Consider the following 19445-nt stretch of genomic DNA (forward strand, 5'->3'; position numbering starts at 1 on the left):
TCAAACAAATATTATATTATAAAGGAACATTGACTAACTTCATAATAATAATAATAAGTAACAAGGTGTGAGGTAATTCTAACCGCACTTTTTCAGAAAGTCATTAACGACATGCAACAGATTCCTTTTTATTCTTCATGCTTTATGGCTAATCTGAAGTTAACGTTACAAACATGACTTTTCTTTCCATCAACCACTTATCAAAATGAACTGTTTAACCAAGCAGAGACACGTACAAGTCCAAACCCGACCCAGACAAACCCTCTCCGTCTCTCTCCTCCTCCTCCTCCTCCGCTGCTTCCACCTCTTTCAGTCAGTTTGTGATGTGTCGCGCCGGCAACCGCACTGCAGCAGAGTACTGCTCTGTGTGCACGAGTGTGTTTGAGTGTGTTTGCTTTGCCTTTTGTAGTTTGACATCCTGTAAGTCTAATACTAACAGACTTAGGGACAGACAGAGAAGACGTATACGGGGACAAGGGAAAGAGACGGGGACAGAAATAGAGAGAGAACAGAAACCAGACAGAGAGATGTGGTCGGATAGAAAAATGAGACAGACAAAGATGGAGTGGTCTTCGCTGAACAGACTCTCTACTTTGTCTCTTCACTGGGATTGATCAAGTTATGAATCAACTGATTTCTGGCTTATGTATCAATCAGACCCACGTTATATTGTCAACAATTATTAACACATACATATAACAGGAAATGTATTTTTTTTGGTCCATGCTGATATTAACAATTCAATTTCTATTTCTCATAACTAAAATACTCTATTATATATATAAAATACTATATATGTATGCAATTAATTACCTTAATTTACCTAGCATGAGAGCAGCAACACGTCCACAGAGATCGGCTCTATAACTTGGCTTGGGAACAGGAGGGTTGCTTGTTTATGTCCTGGTACGGACCATGCATGGAATTGGAGCTGGGCCAGTTCCCTTCCTGGGCACTGTCGAGGTGTCCTTGAGCAAGGCACCAGATACCCCACTGTGCCCATGTGCAGCCCCCTCACTCAGACAACTCACCACTAATCCATGTCCATAGGGTCCTGTTTGTGCATGTGTGTATTCTGGATATGTGTGTGTAGCATGTTTGTAAAAACACAGTGAAAAAACTTTAATTTCCCCTCAGGAAAAATGTGTTAAATTACACTACAGACATTTATACAGTATATTGGGTTTATGTACTTCACCTTGGTACTACTTTTTCCAGGCAAGACACGTACACCTGCAGCAAATGTCTTTGCCATCAACAGTGTTGTTAAACTGTAGGCTAATTAACTGGATAGTAATTGCAGAGTGACCTTGATGCTATAGAGCAACTTTAAAAGAGTGCTATTTAATATTTAAAATGGGTAGAAAGTTTCCGGTTTCTTTATTTGTCTGTGTTTTTGTAGAAAGCTAGAGATGTAAAGCAACATCTGTCATAAATGTGTCTGCATCAGATGCAAAGTGGAAAGGGAAAATAAAACTTTCAGGTGCACATTAAACTTTGTTTGCGCTGTCAAATATTTGGATACACCTTTGCGTGTTATGTTAACAAGATCTTGCGAACAATACATGCAAAAAGTGTGCATAACTAGCTTGTACCCAAAGTTGAATTACGTAGCTCTCCCACGACTGACCTGACAAAAAATGATGACCAGCGTAATCTGAATCAAAGTGATATCCTAGTACAAATGAGTCTGGTGAACCCTTGTCTTACGCCTTCCTATACTCTACATAATTGGTCAAATAAGTGCCAAATATTTATAGTAACTTCTATGAGAAAGGGTCACAATAATCATGCACCTGTAAAGTAAACATACGGGCTTGTATTTACCTTGACAATTCTGATAATAAATGAATAACAGTAATTATCAAATAAAAATACCAACGATTTGTTGGTAACAGCTTCTTAAAAAGTACTCTAAATAAGTACTTGGAAAACATCTCCTGGGATCTTTGGATGGGCATAACTCACTTTATCCCGTCAAACAATCAATAATTTAAATCGATTGATCGAGTTGAAGTTCTGACCCGAATACATACACTCCAACACGCCGCAGCAGGGTGCTGGAAATGCTCTGCACTCATTTATTAAAGAGCTTTAATTAAAAATATGTATCGGGGTAAATGTAACGTCCTCTTTGGCCAGCAGCCACGCAGCCACACACTCTCTTTCTACACCCCGCACAACCTGAAGGTCTAATGAAACCATCAGCACACCGAGACACCGTCACCCTCTGATGGTTCCCAATAGAGGAGGAATTATGAGACTGATAACTTCTTGCTTTCTGTTCTTAGGGGAAACAAAAGGTGGCTGGTGTCAGAGATAAAGTTGCCCCCAGAGTGTTGCAGAGAGGCTAATAATGAACGGTAATGTCTGCCTTTATCTTATCCGGCATAATGCAGCCGCACGGACATGAGACTCATTTACTAAAATTAGTCTGAGGATAATGGTCCAGAGACGTCCTGACAAGGTGAATCTGTACAACAGAGAGATGGAGACACAAATTCACACATATTCTGGCATGAAAAGCTTCAGATTCACATCCCTGGTACAGCGACTTCTAATAATGGCTACATCACGTATGTAAGAGGTGTGTGGTGCTGCTGATGAGCAAAAGTAGCATCAAAGTCGTAAACACTGTATCCATTATCAGGGTACAAAATGTTCCTTTATTTCATAAAAAAACTGAAGCGCCCTGGTTACCACAGGAGCTGGCATGGCAACTAGCAAAGGCACTGCTTAATATAACTACCTCTGTAACTATATACACATGTACTGTTTCTAAGCGTACAGACTATTGTTGTTCTTAAAGGAATAAAGGATTTACCACAGCTGAACTTTCACTGCATTTTACCCACAATGCCTTTCAACAAGCCTCAAGAGAACCAGCCTGAACTTTCCATCCAGCATTTTCTTTTGAATAAAAGGTGGAAGAAGAAAAAGGACTACCAAAATAAGAGCTTCATGTTTTGCAGCTACGCTGTATCCCACACCCACAGATGCTACCTTTGCCAGAAAACTATCCTTACTTTCACCTCCTCCTGCTTTTGATTTTTGGAAACATTGATACAAAATAAGACTGCTGGAAAGTATAACTTTTACACTTCTGTTGATATTTTAAAGACCCCCTCCAGTAAAAAAAGTTTTTCAACCTTGTAAACATCTCCATGTGGTGTTTTTTATGCACTACAAGACATATCAGGGACAACATAAGCAGTCATCTCCATGGCTGGGCCTGTCTGCTTTTAAACTGCAGTGTACCAAGGACAGGCTGAACAGGCTGGCAGGGTTTGTGATGTCACAAACCTAAGGAGCCAATGCCGTTAATGGACGGGGTGACGCTATGCATATCATTATGTGCAACCTATGGCAACCACTTGGGCGATGCGCGAGCCAGCTGTAACAGTCATCGTAATTTTTGCACTACTAACGTTACTACTACTAATTACTACATTTCAAGCTAGCTAAACTTTAACAAGTTGCCACTAACGACGGCAGAGACACGTTTTGTTTTCCAACAGAGGAGGCGGTTGGAAATGTGCATAGTGGGCGGGGACTATGCAGATTTGAGAATTTTAATGAGGGAGAAGGAGGCGATGTACGAAACGTTTTTGCAGAAGAAAACATATCAGACACAATTTATTATTTCAAGCAGAGCATTGTCTTAAATAATGACTGGAGCTGGTTTTTATAAATTGTTTTCTGCAACTTAGTGGCAGCAGTGCTATATCTATGTTAAGTCTAAGACCAATTGTCATGACGTGTTTTAATCTGGATTTCACTTTAATGCCTCTCCACTTTTGAAATATTCATATTTCAAAAAACAATATTTGTATCTTTTGTAATCTATATTATAACATGTTTTCTATCACTCTGTTGTACGGCTGATATCAGTTGACCAAATCAGATAATGAAATCAATGATACGTACTTGAACAAGGGAGACCAGACTACAGACTTCCTCCTTGTAATGCTGCAGACTAAGACTGTGGTCTAAATGTTAGATCTGCCAGTGAATGTGTGAGGGAGGACAGGGAGGAGGGATGACAGAGGGGAGAGAGTTGTTGTGGGGAGGAGGAGGAGGGGGGGGGGGGGTTGAGGGTGAGTCAGACAGACAAAAAAAAAACAGAGGTTGAAAAGGACAGAGGCAGATAAGAATAAATAGAGACAATGAAAGAGACAGGAGGAGACGACTCTGTAATTATAAACACCCCTCTCTTCTTTCGACAGAGTCCATTACTGTTGTTAGTCATACTGTGGGTTCTTTCAGAGCCTAACAATCCATCTTTTTTTTAACCAAATCATGACATTATAAAAAATGCAAGAGCTGCAGCTTTGATTATCGCTTACATTATTAACAATGAGGCGAAAGCTTGATCAGGTGAGTGTTGACATTCTCTTTGGAAGCCGAATACGTCACCAGAAACGTATACGACGGTTACTAATAAGGTACAAATACAGCTTGTCCGTTTCTCTATTCATCTAAATGCATCTTTTTATTTTATCATTTTCTATATATAGTATATAGTATAAAGATAATGTAGTCCCAGACTCTTTGTGCTCTTATAAAATGTACAAAATGTACAATGGAAGGAATATGTAGGATATCAATCCTGCCCCTGGTTTCCTGCCAGTATGTCTATCTATTAATGCAGTTACACAGATCCCCAACATGTTCATCCCTTTGTTCTTTACACTCAAATATTTCCATGACATATACAAAGACAGACACACAAACACCCGTCATGTGACAGCTTTCCCTCCCTTTGTAGACCAGCAGTCTGGTGGCAGACAGGTTAGCTTCGACTGAAACCAGAAACTGTCTCCTTGAAAAAGATGGAATTTCAATACTCAATACTGTGCGTGTGCGTGTGTGTTTGTGTGTGTGTAACAGAGAGAGAGAGAGAGAGCCAGATAGAGACACCCACAGTGAGAGAATGACCAACATCTATTTTTAGCCCAGTACCCAGTGAGTCATGTGATTCCCCCCTTCTTCCTACTGATCCCTCCTTCCTTCCCTTCCCTCTCTCCCACTGTCTTTCTCTCTTCCACAATCACATCCTCTCTCTCTCGTTCTCTCCTCCCTTCTTTCACTTCAAAGCGAGTTAAACTGTAGCAAACCAGGAATGAAGGTCTTAAGAGAGGAAAGGGAAGCAGGTGGGAAGACAAATCTTTATCTTGCCTAATGAGGGACAAGTGCATGAGGGAGATGTAAAAAGAGAAAACATGCATACATAAAAAAAAATCGATATCAGTTTTACATTGAAATGATGAAAAATGATACACAGAGGCAGACCGGCCTTTGCTTTAGTAACAGCTATCATCTCTGTTACCATGACACCTTCACATAATAAAAAATCATTAATGGTACGCCCCTAATGCCACAGAAACCGTCCACCATCAAAGACAGACTGTTACAGATTGGTGGACTGGAACGACATCCAACCAGGAACAATGATATTACTCTCTCGGCTATCGTCTGAGACGATACAGCCTCTGGGGACAACGGTGCACATGTCAGGCGTGTCCAGTTTAACCAGCGTTAAGCGATAAACGACTTACAGTCAAGACTTCCTTTTCTGAACACTGCTTTGTTTACAGTCCAGTTGGTCCAGAAGCAATTGTGTGTTCAGATCAGAAGTGAAGCAAATTGTGGCCCTCTAGATATGTCAGCAAAATAAACGCTGTCACTTGTTTGTTCATTAAAGATCCCCCTGAGCAGCGACTGCTCATCTATTCGTGGTGAGTTTCACCGTAAATAGTCAGTTACACAGAGGCTGCACTCTGGCTAACTTCAGCGATATGACCCTGAAAAAAAAAAAAAATCTTGTCATTTACTTGTAATTAACGGGTCTTGCCTTTGCCGTAATTTCGACATCATGATGCAGATTTGTAAAAAGTAAATATGAAGCTTTGTCAGGTCTTTCTCAAGAGGAGAAGAAAACTACTTTTAAAATGCTCCTTTGTTGAGCGGAGATCAGATCGTTAATGATGCATTCAAGGAAGTCGGGAAATATAAACTTTCTTGACACCGCGTCATGGAATTGATCCGAAGTTGAATTTTAGATCTAGAACAGATTGTTAGCTGAACTTGGTGCAGATGTCTGTTCAAAGAGGTGAATAAGAAGCTAAATCACTGTCAGGCGTCAGCCAAAGGGAGCTGCATTACGTTCCACCTACTTTTACTCTGCATAAAGACTGTTTCTCCTGCATGCGCCACAGCCTGTTGATATGCGATTGGTCAATGTTTCTCGGACTACAAGCCTACTACAAGTGGAGCAGAACACTCTTGCCATACCTAAAATCAATGTCCCTGCCTACAGATTATACTGTACATTTCTATGTAGAATCTGTAAATAAAGATTACTGCAGCCCTGATTTAACTTTACCATCATGGTACACTTCCATTTAATTTAGAACAGCACCATAAATGCTGCCTAAAACATATCATGGTATTACGGTATATTCTCTTAGTCTTTGGTCTATATAGTTTTTCCTGACCACCAGAGGCGGAGCTTAGCACTGGATATGATCAGCCTGACACAAGCACAGGTCGTGTATCTAGTTTAAGTCACACGTAGCTGGTATGACGTAGGATGTACTGTATATAAGCACACATCATCACCAAAGATGTCCCTTTGAATCTTTTCACCTGCCCTAACAGAAAAGAAGAATTCAGAGAACCGTATTTAATCCGTAACTACATCTGGTTTGGTTCCTGATGCCCTATTTCTTCACTGTTGTTCTTCATCCGTATCACTTCATCAAATCCAACAATGCAACACAATATTTACAAGGTTTGAAAAGCAGCCTTTTTAAAAAATTCAAAACAATCTTTATTCTGACGAATTCAATAGTGCAAACCTATACAACTGTAAAACAAGCTGAAAGGGTCGTATAGTCGCGCACAAGGCAAGTGCATGGATAGATTCAAAACCAGAGACAATCACGTGCACAAACAAACAGATGAGGGATTACACACACACACACACACACACACACACACGGTACATCACAAGCAAATACAAAGTGACAAAAGCTAGCAGACAGAGTCATAGTGACAGGACACTGACGCATGCATGAAGGGAGAGGACAAATATTCAACTGCTGTGAGGGATACAGCGTTCACAAACACACACACACACACACACACACACACACACACACACACACACACACACACACACACACACACGTGTGTATGTTGACTTTCCATCTTCTCTTTCTCTCTTTCCGATTATCTCTCTCTCTCTGCTGCTTCCCCTCATTCACTGACTCATCTGCTGCTCTTAATGAAATGCTGTATAATCAGGATTGCAGATTGCAGGACTGTGACTGGGTGACTGGTCCTATAGGCCTATTGCACATGTGTGCATGCATAACCAGAAACACCACACACACACACACTCAGTGCCTTGATCTGCCTGCTTTCCAGCCACCAATCCTGCCCTAAACCCTTTTCAATTATATGTACTCGCGCGCACGCACTCGCATAGGCAATCGCACGCACAGTGGTGGAGTGGGGTTGGGGGGAGGTCATGATCCTGCCAGAGAGAAGGGAATCAGAGTTGCAATTCTAGGGCTTATCGCGGAAAGAGGGTAAGACCATATCTGACACGCCAGCACGCCCGGTATGTAAACCTCTAAACACACAAACACAGAGAGAGGGAAAAAGGGAGAGAAAGAGAGAGTGCGTGCACCCGCCGATCTGCGTGCGTGCGTGGTGAGATAACCCTTTGCAGTATTTTTGGAAAATCTGTCCCAGCATGCAAATGGTGGGATACCGATCCGTCTGCCGAGGTTTCTATTACCAACACTGCACTGAGCGAGCGGTAGGGTCAACATGAACGGACAAAAGACAGAAAGAGCGGATGATTTGAGAGGAAAGGAGGACGAAAAGAGATCGAGTAGACGGGAGATGAAAAGCAGAGTGATGGAGGAATGAAGGCGAGGAGAGATGGTGAGGTATTAGTGGATGGAAAAAATGTGCAGGGAGGAGGGAGTGAGTGGACGTGAGATATATGACAGTCTTACAATTCAAGACAAGAGAGAGAAGAGATTTCTTTTTGAAAAGGGAGAAAGAAATGCAAGATAGGAGAGAAGAGTAAAAGCAAAAGAGCAGAGAAGAAGGAGAGGGAGGATTAGGAGGAGGAGATGGTGCTGCTGGAACTGAATGATGGGTAAAATATTGCAAAGAGGGGAGAGGGGTGCTTGTTAAGATAAGCAAATAAGTGCAAAACAACAGAAGAACAGTAAATCTTTACAATGTAAATTTGTGATAGATGTCTCCTCCTGTATCTACAGAGGCCTGACTCTTTGTGCGGTACGACAGCAGCCATTGGTTATCAGAGACAAGCAAGCTGTGACAAAACACGCCATTGGCTGAAGAGAAGTAGGAACAGCACAGGCACCACACACCATTGGTTAATATTCACGAATATGCTGTTGGCAGTTCCTGGGTCATGTGTGTGCTTGTGCATGCACATATGTGTGTTTGAGCTTGAGCTAGTGTGTGTGTGATTGTGAGTGTGTGATAATGTGTGTGTGTGTGTGTCCCAAGCCTAAGGCAACCAGGCCAGCGGCTACAATTACAGTGACGGATGTGAAAGAACTGGGTCGGCTTCGCAAGAGATCTGCCCCTGGGACGACAAGACCAGCCAGAGCCCTGAATCAATACAGAACACACACATGCACACGCACACAAGGTTGTGTGTGACAAGCTTTTACATAGAAACTAAAAGACAGATATTAATAACACAGAAAAAGAAGGAGAAGGTGTACAGTATAACACAGCACAAAAAAGTGAAAGTAGGCAAACACTAATTTTGCTTGACATATTCGCTGTTTGCTTCCGCGCACACACCGAAAACTTAATCAAGCAAAATCCAGATGAGTCTCTGCCCCCCTGTGTGCCTGCTGTCGCTCACTCACACACACACACTTGTCCTCTCGCAGAGCCCCAATGCCTGTTTCAGGGGCAGCGATGTTCACAGCTCATCCACACGTAACTCAGTGACACTTGAGGCACGTTTTCTGCTCATGTGTGGTGTGTGTTTCCGTTTGTGTATGTTGTGTGTTTTTCAAAGCATGTTTATGAGGTGTGTTTGTGTGCCCTACCTCTGGCAGAAAGCTTCTTGGTGTTGATGATTTTGGCAGCATATTCCTGTCCAGAGGAGATCTTCACGCACCTCCTGACCACGGAGAATGCTCCCCTGAAATAGACATAGAAATAGAATTACTTCTAGATGTATTGTAGCTCAAACAATAGAAGGTGTAAAGAAAGATGGTTGACATAGGCCTAGAAAACTGAGGCTGTAAAAACCTAGCTTAGTTAGCCTGAGACAGTGAACCCAATGCTACTGATTAAAACATGTCTGAGCTCTTCTTTTTAGTTAGCTAATAATGGTAAAATCTGACCTTCATTGCTGTTTGATTTTGACTTCTGACTACTACTAAACTTTTTCAGTTTAAGCAAGAGGCTAAGCGAAGCATGAAAACTAGCTAGACTGAAATCAAGCTAATCAGTAGAGTTCCAATAGCGGTATTGCAAGTCAATGCATCACTGCAATGCCATAATTTATTAGTCTCCTAAAAAATTCACTTTTCTTCTTCTCCAAAACAGTGGCCAATCAAAAACACACATTACGTCTTCACATAGCAACAACTGTTAGCAACTGCAGCTGTGGGTGGCTAGCAGAGAGTGCGAACTTACTCAAGGCTAGAAACTGTCACAAATCAATATTTTCTAAGCACACATGCCAAGGTGGTATTTTTTATTTAAAGATAAACACACATTAAAGTGGTTTCATGTAAAAATCAGGGTTTCCTAAGCGGAAAGAACACTGGACGTTAGGAGAAGCTGCGAGCCGAGCTACTGCTAACGTTAGCCTAGCTTGGTTCTAGATTCTTTTGAGGTTCAGATTGCTATAGTGTAGGCTACTTTGTAAGACCATACAACAATGAAAGCAATCATATCCCATACATACAGAGTTACAATTATAGCCTACAGATTCTTTGATACATTAGCCTATATTCTTTTTTTTAAATAACAAAGATATCTGACGGGTAGGCTATTCTGTGTCCACCTATACTCACACACGATAGGCTACTGAATGAGTCTAGAAATCATACTCAGTATCAGGTAGGAACTGGTAACAGATCCTGTCTCCTAGCTGGTAGGGTTACGTTACCATGGTTACTTGATCATATTGCAACCTGCTTTATGAAGGATTTCCTGAAAACAAGCCAGATTTACCACCTGTTTTAATTTATCGTCTTTTTATTATGAAACAGCCCCCTGATGTCAAAAACAAATACTACTGAGCAAAAATTATATTTTACAGACAAATTCCAACATTAAATTGCACAAAAGCATGGATGCCGTATCTGTGCAGCCACTCACAAAAACACCCTCACACCCCACACCCACAGTACACGCTGTCCTCATCACCACACGAGACCATAAACACAAACCAACATGCCTATCAGCCTTCTATTGTTTGGGCCATGTGTTGTTCTAGTGTTTCAGGCACATGTATGAAGATAAAAAACTAGGTCAGCTATATTTGAGAGAGGAGAAGAAGAGTGGAGCGCTCCATCTCTCATCTCTAAATGCAGCCACGGAGCGGCCCGCCTGTGCTCGCCTCAGCTCTGCAGCCACACAGGCCGCTTTGCTATTCAAGCTCCATCTCTGTCTGTGCACGCCTTTTCTTTCAAATCAAATCTGTTCTCATCGTGTCTCGCTCCTGACAACATCAGAGTCATCACAGACAGTTAGTAGCACTCAGATGCAGACACTGGAGAGACAAAGCGGAGAACACTCATTACCTCAAATGAACCCTGTTCTTCCACTTGCTCTACCTCTAATGGCTGACAACTGAGGCGTGATGTTACTGTGAAATATTTTATTATTCTGTTGAATCAGTGTAGCAATATGAGAAATAACTGAAGCATTGTGCCTATGTGATGACTAGCTGCTGCTGAGCATACAGTGATGTCTATGTGTTATCTAACATCCTCTGGAGTGAGCAGCTTGCAACTAAAGCTTACCTCTAATTTATAGGGGATTTGGCAAAGGAAACGATTATAGCATAACATGTTATGTAAGAATTTTACTCTACTATGCCCTGTAGTTTTTTTTTTTTGCTGTTCAGCCCATATGGGAATGTATAGTAGCTGCACAGCAAAGTTTTTTGCATTTGCAAGTAAAGCTAAAATTAGGTTTAGGGTTTGCAGCCAAACTGTCTCTGAAGAGGAATTTCTCTGACAAATATAGTTTAAGCGAAGGAATCCGCTTTATATGAATAGCTTGGACCATTTAGTTATGAATTTAAGTAAATATTTCTGGGTAATCAAAGTTTACATGAGCTTAAAATTTGATTTAAGACTAAGTATAAGCAGTTTTCTTGTATTTCTGCACTTCTGTATTAAACAGATGGATGAACTCACCATTTTGAAAACCTGTCTGCTATGATTTACAATTTTGAATGATTTTAAATTTCACTAAAAATCACTAGAGTCCAGTTAATTTCAGTACAATATAAAAATTTGGTAGAAGAATTATATCTGTTGGTCTTTCACAAAAATGTTACTTGGTACACAATGTAGTCTTTTAAATGAATCTGCAGTTAAACTGCATCAAGAATAATGTAATACTGAAAGAACCAAATCCATGCCTGATCTTAACAGTGATGGATTAGGTCTATACAATTTAAACAAGTTTCAAATGTCCACTACATTATATTTTCTCACAAACATTGTGGTATTTTCCTTTAATCAGCCCCAACAGGTCTGCTGTTTGTTGGTGTCAAAGAAACAGGGCTGCACACAGTAAAGAGATCATTGAGTTAAAGGTACTATAAAAGCAATATGGCTGCATTATTAATAACATATGGTGTACCACGAACACGTCCGAGGATTATAAACGAGGCTGTACAGATTTCTTTTTCCTCACAGGCCTCCATCAGAGGGGTGAGAGGAGATCAATACCTCCAGTTGGAATGCTAAGTGGGAGACACTGGGTAATTGGGAGAACATTTTTATCTCTCTCTGCTTCAGCTGAAAGTCAACCCAGGCCGCAGGCAATCTATCTGGGTCTATGTACAGTGACCACTGGGTGCTGGGCAGACTGCAGGTTAGGCAGCCACACATCACCACACAGGTACAAATATGCGCCCATGAGCGCGCGCGCACACACGCTTGTACCTGGATCACCCTGTCTCTCCCTATCCCAGGGGTGAGGAATTCCCTGCCTGTGTCCGATAATTGACCGCAGCTCGATGCTTGGCTGGGGAATGTGTCATCGCCAACTACATGGTCTGCTGTCGCATTACCGAGTGTGTATTTCTGTCACGCGGGAGGAGGGGGGCTGGGGAGGGGGGAAGAAAGCTAGAAAGGGAGGGGGGTGGGTTTCCAAATCTCACCATTTCACACACCCCGATGCATTTCACCCCGGTTCAGTTTACAATATGGGAGCTCCTCGCCCTCCTGTGGCACCCAAAGGTCGAAATGCAACATGCATCGGTGGCTGCACAGGATGGAGGCAAAATGACGACACGCTCGCCTCGACATCTTCTTTCGTAAGCACAAAACGAAAGCAGAGGCTTCAGATGTGGGATTAAAACAAACAGGATGCCACACTGCACAGGCCTGCATGATACATGATAGCGTATTTAGCCCCCCCTGCATCATAGGCTTCATGGCTACCCACGGCGCGCACACACGCACACTCACACATACAAAAACGCAAACAGCCCGGAATCCGCGTCCTTAAGCCAGGCGGCCCATTACATAACAGGCTGACATTTCATACAGAGATGATGATGATGATGCTGGATGATTAAAAAAAAAACACGCTGCCTTACTTTCCCAGCTCCTCGAACAGCTGATATTCGTCGGTAAATCTCGTGCAGATCGTTAACGCCATCCTGAAGGAGGTGCCAAGAGGTGTGCGGAGGCGCAGATAAGGTGCACTCACAAACAGTATCCACCACACACAGTCGTCAACGCCGCCCGGTTTTGTCCTGGACCTGCAAACCAAACGGAGGGACTCATGCACAGCTGAAGCGCATCGGCGGGATGATTTCTGCGGCAAATGCACTGCCTGCGCGAGCGTTTCAATCTGGACGAGAGAGCTTCCGGTGTTCGCGTTTGCTGTTTCGCTTTTTTCCTCACACGAAGCGGCTTGTCACAGCTCGTAGACGCATCATTTTGTGTGCATTCCGGTTTCTCTGGTGCGTGTCTGTCCAGCCCTGTGAGTGTCGTCTCTCTGCGCGCATCAGACGCCCCACTACCGCACCTACCCCTGGCTGTGCGCTCAGTCCCGCCCCTTTGCCTGCATTCTTACACACGCCAATTACAAACCAAAAATACAAATAAATAACTGAACCATTGTAAATATTAACAATACTGTAAATATTTCAAATAATTCCATAGGCACGTGTGCTTCTGAACGTACCCTTAGCCTATAGCTACCATTGTGGAAATAAAAGGACCAAACTGTTGACCTAAAATAAAATGTAGGCTACCTGGCACGGAGAGGCTCTGAGGATGGGGGGCTAAAACAAAGTTCATAATGTAAGCATAGAGGTATTGCTAATTAAAGACTGAGGCATACGTTGTTTGACATAAACAATGGTGCATTTATTAGACGTTTTCTCAAAATGTTGATTTGTTGTAAAGAATCAGTGAAAGCACATTTGTGAGAATATTTGCAAATAATGTGACAGCTAAGTTGGTACTACACACAAGCTTTGATAAGGCCTGTATGGAGAACACGACCCATTAATTTTCCATTAATCTTTCCCTAAAAGATGTTGAAATTATGCTGATCATTCAAGAGACACTCCACCAGCCTGGTTCTGCAGAGACCCGATGAGGTCACCCGGGTGTCAACAGGAGAATAACAAACTTGTGGATCAAAGCTGAAACCAATAATCATTATCATCATTGATCAGTCTGCCTGGATGAATTTATTATTTTGTCTAAAAAAAAATTTTTATTTTTTATTTTTTTTACAAAACAACCAATTTTTAATGGAGAAGCTGAAACCAGCGACATTTGTAGCTTTCCTAAAAATATACTAATTGTCCAAAGTGTTGCCAAATGTATTTTCTACAGACCAATGAGTCAAAAATAACTGTTTAAGTTCTATTGTGGAGTTTTTGAATATGCAGGATGTGTCCAGGGAAAGACATGTATGACTGAGGTATCCAACATTCCTGCATGCCATCATGCAGTGTAATCCTAGTGGTAATTATTTTGCAGGGGTTGGGTGGGTGGTGCAGATCCAATAACAAGAACATGTGAGTTGTGGTACAGACCATGTGACTTTTTTGAAATACTTAAAAAAACATTTATTGTTGCAACTAAAAGGTAAAGTTGTTTTAACAATGTCTGGTCAAAGTCCTCTGCACAATCATTTACTGTTGTGGTTTATAGTGCACGTGACAATAATCTCAGGGTGAGGCCCTGTGATATGATTATGAGGTCATTTAACCAGCTGTGTTATGCTGGGCGGGTGTTCCAGGAAGTACGACATAGTAGATCCAGGAAACACTCAAAGCACTAAAGCACTTGCATTGACAGAAAATTACATTATTGGTTATGTTATATTAGAGTGTTCTACATCATATATGTAAGAATTTGTTTTCTATAAGACTTGAAATTAACTTTGCAAAAACTGTGCATTTATTTGTAATTTAAAATTCATTAATTTAGGAACAGTGTAAAAGCAGCGGCAAAGAAGACGAGAATATATCCATCCATCCATTATCTATACTGCTTATCCTGTTCAGGGTATGGGGGGGCTGAAGCCTATCCCAGCTGTCATTGGGCGAGAGGCAGGGTACACCCTGGACTGATGGCCAGTCAATCACAAGGCTGAGACAGATGCTGTGTTTGAAATTCCATACTATACTAGCAGTACGTACTGATTTGGCCAGAATGTAGTATGCAAACAAAAGCAAAATATGCAGCGCCCCCTTCTGCTGGAATGCGGCTGCTGTCCTTCATTTCAACTGCCGTTGTGACCTTCCAGCGCTTTGCATTTTGGGATACAGTAGGCGAGGTAGACTGGTCCGATACATACTGGAGATTTTCTCAGAATCAGTTCGACATCCGGGTATTTTTGGCATACTGCATACTACATACTGCTGGTATAGTATGGCATTTTGAACACAGCAAACCTTTCTTGTTCAAACTCACACCTATGGGCAATCTAGAGTCCCCAATGAACCTAAAGAGCATGTCTTTAGACTGTGGGAGGAAGCCGAAGTACCCAGAGGGAAACAACGCATGCAAGGGGAGAACATGCAAACTCCACACAGAAAGGCCCACTTTGGCTGAACCAGGTTTTCGAACAAGGAACCTTTTAGTGCTAACCACTACAACACCGTGCAGCAGACAATATTTATTTAGATATTTTAGTTACTGGAAGTTGGAATTGTTGATTGATGTTGAAAATCTCTAAATTAATAAAGTGTTGGAAAGAAAAATCAAAGAAATTCCTCATTAGATTAAATATTACTTTATTTATTTACCACAGCAATTGAATACAAAACAATAACATTTCATAAATACATCAATAAATATGTTGAACCCGTATTAAAGGCAAAATAGGCAGTAACACAGAACACAGACTTAATAAATAAAGTGTTTGATACAAACACAAGCTCTTTAAGGTAAATGCTGCTTTCAGCTCTCAGCAGTTGATCAGGACACGAAGCAGCCCACTGGGACAAAAGCGCGAGGACTGCGATGACTTCATCATCCTCTTGAATTAATACTTTTAGGTACATTAATTTGTTTATGAACTAATGAAGACTCCTGAAACACGTCTCTCCACGTCTGTTCAGCGTCTTCTGCTGCAGAGACAAGAAACAGAAAAGACTCATTAATTTGTGAACATTTGTGGTTACGTTATCAAGTTAAATCACATGCGATGCCATTATACTGTATAACTGATCTGTAATTACCTCGACATGATCTTCTTAATCACTTTCTTCACCCAGGGAGCCTCGGGGTCCAGGCAAACCTCTTGGCCTGTATTTTTCAGAGTGGCACTGCAACACCAAGCAGGACACAGAGATGCAGTCAGTACATGTACACTCCTTATGCAAAAGGCAACAAGCGACCGTGGCTATATCTCAAACTTCATCACTATCTAGATGAAGGTATTGAAACAGGGCCTTACATGATCTCAGTCTCCTCGCAGTGGGAGTTGGCAGGAATCAGCTCCACCTTCTGAATGTGGCGGCCGATGGGTTTGCTCTCCGTTTGGATGCAGCGACAGTGCAGCTCCACTCCCAGGCTTCTCAGACTCATTCCTGGCAGGAGAAAGAAAGTCGGTTACAAAGTGCAACAGATGACTTAGGATGCATAGAGGAAAAAGAGAGCAGGAGAATGTGCATTAAATGAAAAGAATGTTACCTTCACTGATGGCCAGGACGGCCAGGAGCACCACGATAGAGGAGAAGATGACTCTGCTGCTCAACATTTTGCCTTTTAAAACTTCTGCAACGCTTCAAAATAAAGTAAAAGAAAGCAGCTTGTTGTCGCCTGATGTAAAAGTAAAGACGTTTTATATTCTTCTTCAACTTTCTTTCTTCTTCTGCTTTTCCTCTTCTTGCTTCAGCCGCTGTCTCGCTCTGCTGTTTGAATGTAGCGCTTAAGACGGGACTCTCTCCTTTTATAGACGCCTCCTGGAAGTGACTCATGCCCCTGGCTCAGGGGTGTTGCGCAAACTTGGACTGTCTGTTGATGAGTGGGAATTTACACAGTGAGGATTTTTGACTGACAGACATGAAGGCTCTTGGGTCCACATTTGTCACCTGTAGAGTTATCATTTGGAAAAACACAGTGACTAGAAATGTGTAAGAGAAATTGGTTAATGTTAAAGGAATGCGTAAGAGAAAGGTTTTGTAAATGACAGATTGCTGCTGAACCATTGCTCACACAAAGCTCACAGATTAGTTATCGACCAAATCTCATATCGCATGCAATAAAAGGAACACATGGATGCAATCTGTGAATGAGTGGTTAAGGAATGAAACACTCAGGTGTAGTCATGTAAAAGTGTAATCTTCAGGAAGTGTTGTCCCAGAGCCAATTCATGACCTTTCTGTTGGAATGTCTAAACACTCCAACAGCTGCACAGCTTTTAAAACAAAATATAACCTACACTTCCCTGCATGCACTGCCACATTCATTACTGTAGATTAAGAAAAGAAAAGGCTCTGTTGAGGTTTCTAAAGGTGTCTGTCTGTTGACCTGTCCGTCTCTTTCTTGCTTTCTTTTTCTATGAACTCGTACAGAAGATTTGCTCGAGTTTTCTGCCTGTCAAAACAAAGTTTTTCCTCAATTCCAAAGTCATTGTTGTGTCTCAAATAATATAAACAGTACTTTCTGGAGATAAGGCTTTATAAATAAAATTGATCTGTTAAACTTAACAAAGCTTTTATTGGTTATTAGGAAGGGAAAAATAAATTTACACTGAATATAATTTTCCAAAAGGAATTTTAATTATATTTATGACCACATCCATTCATCATAGATGTAAACCGCATAACCGTGAGGCATTTATGAGACTCATCTGAAGGTCCGTGAAATGCTGGCTCATGCATTTGACAGTCCTGGAAAGAAAAAAAAGCAGGACATGTGCCAAAAAACGTTCATGGGACTGATGCAACCTCGACAAGCGCCAACACATCTGTCTGCATCATCACGTCACTTTGGCTTTTCTCACAATGCAGAAGGAAGTATGGAGTAACTGCTTTAAAAAAAAGAGGGGGGGCTAATTTTGCGGTTCTGACTCGTTTATTTTTTCATTGTTGCCCCACTTAAAGTAGATACGTGCTGCTGATTGAAGATATTTGGAGAGAAAATGTCTGAGTATTAGGTTATCTTATTTCTTTATTTAAGAGTTTCAGAGTTAGCATTGTGTCTAAAATATCAAACTAAAAGTAATGATCAAATAATTTCTATAAATTTGTGTCACATGCTTTTCCTGTACTTTCATGGAAACGGGAAGTGTAAAACAAATATGATCGAATCAAGCATGTGAGGCACAACAGTGGAAAGTTTCAAAGAATTAATGTGGTCACTGCTGTTGGTAACACTAATGTTTGTGGTGAGGTAAGTGAAAGAGACATAACATGTAGCATGTGAGCATCATAACTTAAACACATGTTTTAAAAATCAAAATTCCCCTCATTTTCCCCTGTGGTGCCGGTGCTGGAGTGCTAATATGAGGTGATATTGGAATGGGAAATTGAGTGCCACAGAGTGAAGAGAGAAATGTTCAGGAGGTGTGCACTTTTATTTTTTTATTATTTTATCATATTTTCATCTACATTGCAAAGACGAATCATGATCACCTTTGTTTATGTAACTGAGTGGAAGATTTTATTTTATAGAGCAGAATTAATTTGAAACACGCACTTGAGCCAACGGGCTTCATGGAACCAAAGAGGAAGTGTTGAAATCTTATGTGACAGCATGATACATAGATGTTTGGATATTACAAAACTTCCCTTGACCTCAGCTAAAACTTTCATCATTGCAAAGTAGAAAACCACTCAAATTGGGTAAATATTCAGGATCAGAATAAAGTTAAACAAACTTGAAATGACTCTGCGTCGTGTTTAACATTTTTTGGAAATAAATCTAAGTGGGATTTCGGTAAAAGATGATAATGTCAATTTTTACATAAATAAACGACGCTCCACATGAAATAACTCTAAACACTAAAACATTTGGATTCCAATACAGATAATCAAGGCCGTCAGAAGATGTTTGGATTGTAGCAAGCTATTTCTTCGGTTAGCATTTGAATTAAACTAATGTGTAGAAAGGTCCAGTTCCAGTCTGGTTGCAGTCGTGTTGATGTGACCAAATGAATTATTAAAGCTCCTGTGAGGAACTTTCAGTTTGTGTAGATTTTGGCGCCCCCTGTGGACAAAGCTGTACCTCTCATCTCTTTGCTGATTTTGTCCTGTACATGCTTCAGTGGTGGGTTTTAACAAAAATCTCATCCTGCTTTCTTTAACAATCATATGTATCACTCACTTTAAATTTTTGCCCTGAAAAATGTAAACAAAGGCAGCGTGCAGTGAATCGCGTCATCTGACACCTATCATTAAAAATAACCATATAGAAATCATCAATCTTGTTGCTGATGGTCTGGTTTGCTTTTGTAGGTAATACAGAGTAATCAGAATTAATGTCAGTCTGTTTCATAACCAGAGAAAAACTCCTCACAGGAGCTTTAAATAAACAAAAAATGAATAATCTTTTGTTGCTTTATGAATTTATGCAGCTTTTAGAAGTATTGCATGACATTGTCACACTTGAGGTCGTTGTACTGAAGATCAGCCTGACTTTGATTATGTTTGGCACTCAGCTGGCGGCCTTGTGCCAATAAAGAAAGCTGATATTAAGTGCAACGGCATT

The 19445-nt window shown here is 41.2% G+C and overlaps 2 protein-coding genes across 11 annotated transcripts in view; both read right to left on the minus strand.

Moving 5' to 3' along the window:
- Positions 1–13249, minus strand: part of camk2d2 (calcium/calmodulin-dependent protein kinase (CaM kinase) II delta 2) — a 38738-nt gene extending 25489 nt beyond the window's left edge. For all 10 annotated transcript variants that reach the window (XM_069666447.1, XM_069666445.1, XM_069666443.1 and 7 more), the window contains exons 1-2: positions 12860–13249; positions 9114–9208 (exon numbers count right to left, since the gene is read on the minus strand). In XM_069666447.1, coding sequence (XP_069522548.1) covers positions 9114–9208; positions 12860–12921 — 157 coding nt within the window. In that variant the 5' untranslated portion in view covers positions 12922–13249. The remainder of the gene's footprint in view (positions 1–9113; positions 9209–12859) is intronic.
- Positions 13250–15506: 2257 nt separating this feature from the next.
- On the minus strand, positions 15507–16670 carry LOC138594307 (interleukin-8-like). The gene is made up of 4 exons (XM_069665369.1): positions 16425–16670; positions 16189–16321; positions 15971–16057; positions 15507–15859 (listed from the first exon to the last, which is right to left on the minus strand). The coding sequence occupies exons 1-4, from the start codon at positions 16489–16491 to the stop codon at positions 15847–15849; spliced, it is 300 nt and encodes a 99-aa protein (XP_069521470.1). The 5' UTR covers positions 16492–16670; the 3' UTR covers positions 15507–15846.
- Between the last annotated feature and the right edge of the window lie 2775 nt (positions 16671–19445).

This window comes from Semicossyphus pulcher, unplaced genomic scaffold, assembly GCF_022749685.1.
Source record: "Semicossyphus pulcher isolate SPU_LCO1_2020_fin unplaced genomic scaffold, fSemPul1.0.p SCAF_17, whole genome shotgun sequence".
In the NCBI taxonomy this organism is placed as follows: Eukaryota; Metazoa; Chordata; class Actinopteri; order Labriformes; family Labridae; genus Semicossyphus; species Semicossyphus pulcher.